This window comes from Acanthaster planci, linkage group LG19, assembly GCF_054643075.1.
Source record: "Acanthaster planci isolate LZ-2023a linkage group LG19, COTS_SCS, whole genome shotgun sequence".
In the NCBI taxonomy this organism is placed as follows: domain Eukaryota; kingdom Metazoa; phylum Echinodermata; class Asteroidea; order Valvatida; family Acanthasteridae; genus Acanthaster; species Acanthaster planci.
In genome coordinates, this window is record NC_141795.1 from 4,905,581 (window position 1) to 4,917,084 (window position 11,504).

General features: G+C 41.9%; 1 protein-coding gene across 1 annotated transcript; it reads left to right on the forward strand.

Moving 5' to 3' along the window:
• The first annotated feature begins 748 nt into the window (after positions 1-748).
• On the forward strand, positions 749-11,435 carry wapl (WAPL cohesin release factor). Its single transcript, XM_022256198.2, has 16 exons — positions 749-879; positions 1,906-3,057; positions 3,360-3,425; positions 3,865-4,080; positions 4,643-4,779; positions 5,001-5,112; positions 5,497-5,745; positions 5,979-6,090; positions 6,318-6,498; positions 6,638-6,786; positions 6,883-6,998; positions 7,245-7,400; positions 7,689-7,881; positions 8,658-8,746; positions 9,053-9,148; positions 9,278-11,435. The coding sequence occupies exons 2-16, from the start codon at positions 1,921-1,923 to the stop codon at positions 9,341-9,343; spliced, it is 3,075 nt and encodes a 1,024-aa protein (XP_022111890.2). The 5' UTR covers positions 749-879; positions 1,906-1,920; the 3' UTR covers positions 9,344-11,435.
• Positions 11,436-11,504: the final 69 nt, after the last annotated feature.

Sequence of the window (11,504 nt, forward strand, 5' to 3'; positions counted from 1 at the left end):
CCTTGAGTGATCTAGCTAGTGGCAGAAATGTAAGTCCACTATTCTTCCGTGACTAATATCTGTTTCCAAACCGCCTCATTTGGGTACAGCTGCGCGTACTTGGGCAGAATTAGTTACTTGAGATACGTACTGCCATGCTCTTATAGATTCAGTTCCCTCTGTTGGTGGAGCAGTTCGATTCAATTTGATAATCCTAACCCAAGGTCGTTAGGCAATTATGTCAGCTTCTCTCACTTTGCGTTTCAAACTTTCCGTGAAAAAGTAAAACTGAGAAATCCTTGAATGGAAACCTCGAGGAATTGACACCGGTTTAAAGTAGCTTTTTTCACGAATTAGCTAGAAATGCGTAATAGGGTTTTTAGGACACGAATACACGAACCACAATTTTATTTCGTGTTACAGTGACTTCCAATCTACACTGCAGTAGCAAAATTGAAGGGAGAAATTGAAACATTTTAATTATTTTATGCTTCGAAATTTCTTTGTGACCCAACGGTGGTGCCATGCAAGTGATTGTAACCCAGATCTTACTCTTAAAAATCCTCATTCGTCTTTCAAGCTAGAATACTTACAACTCTTTTGACAGTCATATTTTTAGATTTTTCATACATCTTTCCAGACCTTCGCCACAAATTAACTGTCGGCTGCCTAAGCGAGGGCGTGTCCTATCACTCCACCCCAAACAATCACCAACGGTCCAAAGTTAGAGCGACCTCTTTTGGCCACAAATTCCACTCACTTTCTTATGACGCATGCGTTGTCGTATCAATTCATTCAAAATGGCGTGTATTTCATGGTGATTGCTGCAAATGCATTCTGTACAAAGGAAGTTAAACTTTCCCGACTATTTCTTGTTAAGTGACGAAACCGGCGATTGCGGTAAGCACTAATTGTTGGGAATTTACCAAAGCGAGACAACACGTAAAATTTAAGAAAACGTGTGCCTGTGAACAGCGTAATTATTTGAATTTCGCAAGGCAAGTGTGTGTGAGTTGCCAGGCTTCTTTTTTTGTCAGTTGTCACAGTGCTACTGAGTGCAACTGACCGTCGACATTTTTTCAATATCGGTTCGCCGATTGATTATTGCAAGTCGATGACTCATGGAAATAAAGGCATAGAATTCAATGTAATTTTCCCTTCATTGATGATAAACATCATGTTTGATCAATTCAAACTAAACATGGCATGCATGCATGAGCATATCATGAAAACGAAATGGGCATAGGCCTATTGTCGATGATGGGTAGTCATCATCATGATCATGGTCAGATAATCTGATTATGGAAACCATGTAAGGAAAATGCTTAAAAATCCATATTTTTACATTATTTTTGGTCATATTTGATGCTTGTCATTGACACATTATTTTACAATAGGGCTTAGGCCTCATTCCAGAACCGTATGGCCATGCACAAACTCCCATAAACACATTTTGGCTGTTTTGATTTTGCCAACTTACTCTTCCATCACAGGTATTTGTGCAACCAAATTTCATACATGCCTTCTTGGTGAAGTTCGATGTCAGATGGGGAGGTTTATTCACGTTATATCCTCTTTAACATGGTGAAATTGTTGAGCATTTTGCCGATCCACACTGCAGAAAATCAGCAGCAACACTTTAAGTGGTTTAAACAAGTACCAACTTACTGTCATTCATGAAGCGTTAAATATTCACAGGAAGGGAATTTCTTCAAAACTGGTTGAAGTATGAAAGAGAAATTTGTATTTATATTCTTACATCTTTGTTTTGATGTTGAATTGGTCAGGAGTTAGGTGTGCTTTAAAATGAGTTTAATTTTTCTCTTTTTTAATACACATGAATAGAGAAATTAAAACTTTCAAAATACAATTTTGTTGCATATTATCATTGACACTAATTTTTAGATATGACCATTTTGCATGTAGGTCAGTGTTATCATTATGCCAAGATATGGTGCCAAGACTTACAGCCGTACATTACGTGCAGGCACATCTGCCAATAAACAATTTGACGATCTTTTCACTGACTCTAACGCCCGTCGACGACCGGTGACACGCTCTTCTCCCACGAAAGCATCGCCCACCAAAACCTCCCCAATGAAATCCCACAATGCAGTGGTGAAACAGACAGCCCCTGGGAACACAGTACGGTCTACACGGAACTCTGAGATGGATACCCTCGGCAGTCCTAAGAGACGGCGAATGGATAGTGGAAGCGACGACCCATTTAGTTTTAGTAGTGACGATGATGCATCACGCTCCCCTATTAAGAGGAGTGATGCACGGACAGTCACCACATCCCCCAACAAATTCTCTGGACTTGAGAGTCAGCCGGCAATGAGACAAACGAGGGCAAGCAGTGCCCAGGCACTAGCCGACAGCAAGATACAAACCCGATCCTCTGGAAATACCAAGCCGATAGCACTGGGGGACCGAACGAAAAAGCAAGCATCCATCATGCGGTATGCTAAGAAGCTCTCCCACAACGAGTCTGATCGCTCAGCTCCACACAAAGCGACCTCAGCCCTGTCCAATTCCAATGATGCAGTGAGAACGATAGTGGCTGCACCCTCAAACAGCCGCTCAAATGCTGACAAGCCACACCCGAAGTCCGCATCCACGAACTCTGTGGAGTCTCTCTCTCAGGTCAGCAATTCCTCAGAGTCAAGTAGTGCCCTCTATAGTCTAAACAGCACACCAAACTCAGGCAGACTATCTCCCTCACAAGTCCTGAATTCCGTCATTACCCGGGCCAGCTCCAGTGAAGATGATGCCGTTATGCTCCTTTCTGATGGAGATGGCACCCAATCAGTCATATCAATCTCAGACCCCCAGTTGAGTTCTACGACCAATCAGACTTCAAGCAAACCTTCCAATCCCTTGCAAGCACCCTCGCAGAAAACCATACCCCCCAAGCCTCAACAGGCAAGTTTACCATCTGTCACAGTCTCGGCCAAAGACGAATTTGACTTCACAGATAGCGGGGAGTCAGATGCCGAAGACAACCCAGATACGTCCAATGCAATCACTGACTTCAAGGACAACATGGCTAAGAAAATTTTCAATAGCCCCAAAAAGGTAAAATCAAATTTCGTCATCAGATTCAACTTTTCATTTTACAGTCTTTGTGTTCTCAGTGTAAATTGTACATATCAAGTATATCAGCCATTGAAATGTGATTATACTACATGACAGACTGAATCAAAATGACTTCTCTCCAAGGTGTTTAAATGAAAGGACTAATTGTAATTTACCAGATGCATTGATTTGGTTGAGCCAAAAAAGTGACTGAGATAGGATTCAATTAGTAAAAGTCTGCACTTCCTGGGTAACTTGAGATAAAGGTTCAGGTTTACGATTTCTTTGTGTTTTTTCCTTAGTCACCTGCTAAAGCTCGCTACAATGCTCGGTCCTGGAACACACCCAGCAGCCCTGAGGAACCAGAGGTAATGTACATTGTCATTTCATGATGGGATTGGTCTAGTACCCGTAGTAGAATGTTGTTAGATTCCAAAGTGTTAAGCTCTGCCACTTTTGCTTTGCATTACTCTGACTTGATGTCCCAAGAGCAAAGCATTTCAGCAAAAAAGAAGTAAGTCAAGATTAACGTCCAGCGCATAGACATTGATGAAATGAAATGTACGACTTAGAGAAGTACTGTAGCGCCTTAAGCATTGACGGTGCGCATGACATACACGATGTGCTGTTTTCATGATGCGTCATACACGGTGTGACCACATGCACATATGGTCTATAAGGTGATCCATACTTTTAAACTTTGTTACAAGGACCAGCATTTTTCTTGGCAACATAGCTTTTTTCCAGCTAAAACTATGGATTTGTTAATGTTGCTTTTGTTGCACATTCAACGTCTTTGCCCAACAGGAAAAGAGTGTAATGAAAAAGCTTAAATCACAGCCATCCCTGAGAAAATATCAGTCAGATCCTTCCAGTCGGGCATCGACTAGTGGCTACAGCAGTCGTGGTGCTAGACCAGAGGTCAAAGGTGGTGTCAAGGGGCTCACCAGGCAGGTTACCTATCCGACCAAGGTGAACCATTCCATTGTGACCTCGTTGAAGTGTGACAAACAGGAGAAAGGGGTAAGCAGACGAAGAAAGTCTTGCGCTCCAAAAGTTTCCCTCAGAAAGCAGCCTTCAGTTCAAGGAGGATTTCAATGAATTCTTTGACACGCAAGCCTAGCTGAAAAGAAATTGGTCATATGGCAGCTAAGATCAGCGGAGAGCTTAAGTGAACAGCAGATATGGCTAACAGAGAACATGTACAGTCAATACCAAGGTTCCCACGGTAATTGAATATCCTGGAAAAAATATCTTGGAATGCCACAGACAATTCCGAAAAATAGTTTGCCATGGAATCCTACTGAAAGAGGGAAAAAAGTCGTGCAAATCGAGATGATGTAATGGTTATTTTTTGATGAGCTGGTTTTGATTTAATACAAGAATAATGATAACTGTAAAGGTTATTCTTGGCAGTCTTAATCAGTGACTATGGCAGTCTTCCAGGTCATCATACAAAACAACTTTTCTTTGTAAAATGGCATTAAATGTCATAGTACTGGAAAACCCTGGTAAAATCATGGAATTTGGTTTTCGGATTTCTGTGGGAATCTAACCATTCACTGAACTTTCCTCTATCCTGTAGCTCTATACCGTTGTACAGCATGTCAAGCAAGCCACTCAGTGTCAGGAGTCAGGAGAGAGCCAACAGTATGCGGACGACATTGAATATCTCCGAGACGGCTTGGACCCGATGGTTTCCACATCCACGCGCTGCCTCAGGTATTTTTTCCCCATTCACTAGCCTCCCATGTCAACAGAATAAGTCAATAATCAAAACCTGATTTTGAGTGGCCAGCTGTTAGCAAGGGCCAATTGTTATAAAGATGGTGAGTAAATAACTCTGACGGTTCTAAGAAGTAATTGGTCTGAAGCCTGATCTGAAATGCCCCCCCCTCCCTTTTTTAATCCTCACTGATGTGAATTTGTTTTCACGTCTCCAGTACTCTCAGCTTAGTTGAGAAGTGTGCGGTGCCTGCATTCCGTCTTCACCTGCGTGCTCATGGGACCATTAGTAAGCTGTTTGCTGCCCTCAGGGATGCAGACCACTTTCCAGTAAGTCATACCATGATTGATAGCAGCCGGAAAATCTAGGATAGTGATTGGACAATACAAACTAAGAGCTTGAAATCACCACTTGACTCCCTCCTGGCCGTAGCGATATTTTCGGCCCATCTCGTGGGAGGGTGGTCATTACATGTTTCCGAAGTCACCATCATAAGTTGATGTAACTGGTCAGTTTATCACAAGGCATTCGGTCTTGAGTCAAGTCTTTAGCTGTTGGAATTTAATTTGTTGACATTGTCTATTGTCATTGTTCACCCCTGTTGCTTCAACATGTCCAACCTTTCCTGACTTGTTCCTTTACTCTTGATTTGACTATACCTGTATCCCTGTCTCACATCCTAAAACCAAGGTTTTGACTATCTTTATTCTCAGAGCCTCGCTTTATGCACTGCCGGCCTGATGTACATGTTGAGTCGCGACCGTCTCAACATGGACTTGGACCGGGACAGCCTGGGTCTGCTTGTCCGGCTGCTGAGCGTGGAATCCGAGATGTCCCAAGACGATTGGTCAGAGATCAAGAAGCAAGACTATGATCGCACCAAGGAGAAGTTGAGAAGCATACTGCAAGAGGTTCCTAGCACCTGCACCATGGCCAAAGACTTGGATCTGGATGGCTTGTCAGTAAGATCTCACTGCATGAGACATCTGTGTGAATGTGCCAGATCGTAGGGTTCAGTGTCTTCCTGTGATAGCCTGATTTCAGGCGCCTCAAATGCGGAGAAACATTTGTGGCTTACCTGAAATTTTGGGCAAAATGCCAGAGCCTATCTACATTCCAGAACTTGGCAAAACATAAGTGGTCTTAAAACTGTTTGTCTCCTTGGTGAATTTGCCTGATTTTTTGCTTGCTGCAGAGTGAATATTTGGCCATGGAGTCTCTACTGTCGTTGACATCCCGCCGAGCCGGTGAATGGTTTAAAGAAGAGCTACGTCAGTTTGGAGGCCTGGAACACATTGCAGACACAGGTACACAAGTTGTATTGAAATAGATATTCACTAAGGGTGCATTTTCATGAACTTTTGAAATCTCTCCAGTAAAATGTAACGTAGCATGCATGCTTAGGGGATCGTGGCCCACCATTGATTATCGACAGTCTTAGGACTTCAAGACTTCAGGTCTGTGTTTAGCAGTGACTGGGTGAACTTGAAGATAACCTTTGTTTTGAGTGATAGGGAATGTGTTGCCTTTCCAGTGATCAGCTTAGGGGAGAAGCTCGCAGCCTTGACCCCAGGCTCTGACCCGGCCAACTTGGAGCTAATTAATCGACTCAGCTGGTGTCTGCGCGTCCTGGAGAACGTCACATTTCTGAACACAGAGAACCAGCAATATCTCTTGGAGCTGAATGACTGTAGTTTGGTCAAGGCCTTTGCAAGGTAACATCCTTGAGCTACGAGATGCAGTTTGTTGCATTTTGCTGCTTAGATTGTACCATAATCATTCCATTCTTAGACCCTTCAAATTGAAATTTTCCTAAGATAACATGTTTCCCGTTGAAATTCCTATATTCCTCAGTATGCTCCCGTTATGTGCTCAGCGCGTCGAGTGTTGCCGAGACCAAGAAAGAACGTTACGCGTAGGTAAAGAGAAGACGCCAGGCGGTAGAATGAGGCAGTGCCTGCTGGCGTTGTTGCGAGTTCTTCTGAACATCACCCACGATAATGGTAAGAACAAGAATTTCATTCACTGAGACGTTGAAGTTTGAGCCTTCAACAGTTGTTGATAGGAATGTAACTGCGCTATTTTTTTTTTATATACAGAATGGGGAAGTATGAAGGTTGGTGAGCAGTCAGGTCTGATCAGCAATACCTTGGTCTGTGTGCTGAAGGTGGCTCAGCATATCGCCCATGACCAACGCTTCGATCTCCTGGTGCTGGTAAGTTCAACGCGTTGCTTGGCAACCAGTATGCGCCATACCAACAGCGCCCTCTTTTGTGTGTCGTTGAATAATGCACGTTGGACACCTGTTGGGCTCATAATTCAAGTTGAATATTGAACGTCAAGGTCAGTGCCCTCTTTTAAGTATCTTTGAAGAGATTCAGTCATGTAGGCCACCTGCATGTTGCATGTTTATGGTTCTTGGGATCTCACCTCTTGCTGACCGTATTATCTCATTGCACAGAGTCTTGGGGTTCTGATCAACCTGGTGGAACATTGCCCGGGCAATGCTAAGATCCTGACGAACACCATGACCAGTTACTCCTATGATGCTCAGATGGATGACAGCGGCAAGTTCACAACCAGTGGGGAAGTATGCTCACTTGAAGCACTCACTCAGGTAAATGTTTAGATACCTTTAATCAGCCAACCCCTTTTGTGTTTGTGCCAAACCTCTCCTCACCTCTGCCTGTGGCCCCTCTTCCTGGGGCATAGGCCACCGATAAGCCTCCGCTAACCACCCTGGTCCTGAGCCAGTAGCTCCACCTGACCCAGGTGCAAACCCTGTGCATCCCATTCTTAGAGACCACTGCGAACCAATGTCTTGCATACATGTTCATGGAAAGACTGGATAGGCTAGATTTTAACAGGGCATGGCATCCATTTTTATTGATTACCCTTGACACAGCTGTTCATGCAGCGGTATCGTGCAGCATCTCGTGCTGAGCGGGAGCCAGAGCCCGGCGAAGAACAACACGAGGATGAGAACGAGGATTACAGTGAGGCACAAGCCGGCTTGGAGTGGTTAGAGATTGAAACCTCAGGGACCGGAGGACCTAATGACCTCACTGAGGAAGAGATCAAACGTTCCGTCAGTAAAGGTAGGCTTAAGCTATCTGTGGGGACAAGTGATACCTCATCAGAATACTCGATGTGAGGACGTTATGTCAGGAAGGAGCCTTGGGCTTTGTCCGAATCGAAAAAATAGGAATGAACTCAAGTTCGAGTCAGCAACTTGAGTCAACACTGAAAAATTCCATCAGTTTTTGGTGGTACCCAAATTAGTAAAGGCTACTTCAAGAACAAGGTTTATTATAAATGCTCATGTAACTCTACTTTCCAAGGCTTCCTGACTTGTTGATCATTAACAAGGTAAAAATCTACACTCATCTGCCAAGTACATAAATATGTCATCTGCAAGAGATATAGGCCTATCGTAACCATTTTCCGAGACACCCTAGGGCCAGCATTTCTTTATACGATATTAAATGTGAGGTTTCCGGGCCCATTGTCATCGCCACACAGATCTATTGTATTGGCATCCCGAGGGCATCAAGTGTGATTGTTTCTTGGAACTATTGTTATGCAGTTTCAGGTGTGATCCCGTATTCTGAACGTGGCCCATTTGAATGGAGGAATGCGGGAGATTAAGAACAATGGGCCTGTTCTTCCCTGCACCTGCGTCGGAATGGGAAAAATACTTTTGATCTTTGCCCTAAGCCTCATTGAAAAAATAGTAAAAACTGAGTTTTGTGCTTGAAGAAAGTTGTAACAGTCAGACAGGGAAGTTCCATCATGAGACATACAGCAGTGAAATACACAGGAATCAGGAATTCAAGCATCTCTTTTATCGACATGTTTTGGTTTCTTGTGATAGTTCTGCATACTGCAGGGAAGCATATGGAAGACAGCATAGTGGCGTCCTACACAGCGTTACTCATTGGATGTCTGGTTAAGGATAACCACGTAAGTTACTTTCCATCCACCAGGGAATGATTTCTTTGAGCTGATGAAACGGAAGACATTGCTTCTTGGAAGTATGACGTAGGAATTATCTCTTGGGAATAAGTCACAGTGGATGTACTCTGGCTTGCCTTAAAAATGTCAGTGATTGTCACTGAAAGGACACTAAAGAGCAATCATCATGCAAGCAAAGTTACTTTGAATTTGTGCTCATTCAGCTGAAAATCAGTCATTGATAGGCATTACACTGACCTTAAAAATGCATTCCGTGTGTTTTGGCTAGTGATGTGTTTTGGTGGGCATTTTCAGATGAATGTAACTCGCGTCCGTAGTTTCCTACCCGAGGGTGACTTCAACTGCATGGTTCAAATGCTACAGAAGTTCCTGTCGTTCATTGAATTGACGGTGAGTATATCGCAAGTATGACCTACAACAAATATGTGAAATCAGCATTGAAAAACCAGTAATGGTCCTAATATGAAGCATTGCTTATTTTCTACATTTTCTTATTTTCCCTTTTTATTTCCCCCACAGAATGCGGCGGGCAACACAGGCAATAAATCTATATCCAAGATCATTGAGGTACTAGATCACCTTTAGCCAAGTGGTACAGTCCACTAGAATGTACAATTGAATTACGGATTCTTCTACTGATCAAAGACGGTAGGGATGTAGTATAAATTGGGGAATATGGCTTTGGAACAGGTGAACCTGCCTTTGTGGAATAATCCCTGAGTTGCTTTGTACAATATTCACGGCATGGTTGTATGTTCATTGGAATTCAACTATGTTAAAGCAATTAAGCAGTGAGGGGTGTTTGTAAGGAGTAGCGGTGCATGATGGGAAGTCATTGTGAGAACTCAGAGCTTGCTGTAGCTATTGGTAATGTACAAGTCTATGGCAAATGGCTGTAGCCGCTAGCCACTCACTTCTATAGGTGACAGTTGTTTGCAGCCATAGCCATACCATGTGTATGCAGCCTTTTGTATTGCTTATGCAGGTGATCACCTTGTCAAGATCTGTGTTGTATTTGAATTTTGGTGTGCTCTGTTGAAACTTCACGGTGCATATCCTCCAAAAGAGGGCGCTGTCACATTGACGTCATTCCACAAATGGCACAAACATCCAGCATTGCTTTCAAATTTTTTTCCTGTGATCCATGGCCTTACTTTGGCCACATTGGCTGGACTGAGCTTACCTCTTTAACGTAGTGGATTGACCCGGGCCAGCATTCCCTGTAATGAATCTACGGATTCTGCCATTAGCAAAGCAGGGGTTGTAAAGCCTCACTGGCAGATAGATTGCTCCATGATGTGTAATGCCTCCAAAAGGGTTGAATTCTTTCTTTTAGGTGAGCTGTCTATTTTTGTAAATTTGCTTGAATGTGGATAATTTAAACGGACGTTTATCATTCATTGTACATGTATATATTAATGATAGTATTATGCGCATATTTTATGAGCACTTTCATTTTGTTTCATGTCTTGAACTGATTAACCTAAGGGAGAAAATTTGTAAACATGAGTCACTTAAACAAATTTCAGTATAAGATTCTTTCTTGATGTGAGTATTTTTCAGTTTATTTACGTTTGATGGGACAGACTTTTGTCAGGTGTTTATTAAGGGGTCTTGGGTAGAATGTGGGAAACTCATCAAAATTAAACTACTCACTGGTGGAAGGTTTGCAGTTTCTTGGAGATTAAGTTTGTGCCGTTGGTTGCAAGTCAATTTATATGTGTTTTTGAAGGTACGTTGTTTTGACTTACAATTATGCTCACTTTGACCTTGAATGCTTTTGTAACTTCTTTATTGTACAGCTTCATTGTGATTTGAAATAATAGACTGGTCGATTACCAAATAATTGCAGTTGTGGGTTTAACTTGTTATGCTGAGTAATTCAAAATTTCTTTGTAAAGAGGCCTTTTCCTTCCATTTTCAGAAACAATAGCATATTGTATTTTCCCCCCAGAAGTATGATTATTTGTTTTTCAGCAACACAGATAGCAGTTGTTTTAAAATGCAGATTTGTACTGGTCTCTTATCCTGGCCAAGATGTTTATTATATTCAGTCGTTTTTTCCCCATAAAAATTAAGATTGAGTATTTGGAAATATTGTCAAAACATTTGTCATAAATGTTTATAAGATTTCCATGGTTTAATTTCCAAACAGAATTTAAAATCAGGGAAGATAATTTCTAATAATGTTCTTTTGATGGAAAAAGCATCAGTTTTGTCATTGTGATTTTCAAAAATTGCATATTGGAAAAATGTATTGATCAAAAAATAAAGGGGGTCACTCTATTTATTATCAAATATTTGCTCTGTCGTTTACTGGCCTTTTCAAATCCCGTTTTGTATAAACCAAAGTTTCCTCAGTTTAGCTGTTGATTTTTTTCTTTTCTTGCAGGAAAGCTCAGAACTTTTGGACAATGCCTGTCATAATCATGTTTCTCAGTGTAACAACTTTATTTTCATTTTTTTCTTTTGAGAATTAATTTCTGACAGGGCTATATAGGTAGTGAGGTTTAGGGTTGAACTGTTTTTAGATTTTCGCAAAGCTATGAATTTTGAGGAAGAAAGTATCAGTGATGTAATTGTTAATGTATAGAAAAACCTTGTAAATGTAACTTTGGAGAGGTACAAAGAAAATTCCAGACGAATAAAGAAACATAATTCTAGGAGTTCCAAATAATTAGTTTGATTTGTTATTCAGATCAGTGCTATTTGTTTGTGCTCCTTGTTTTTTTTCATCCATGGAATC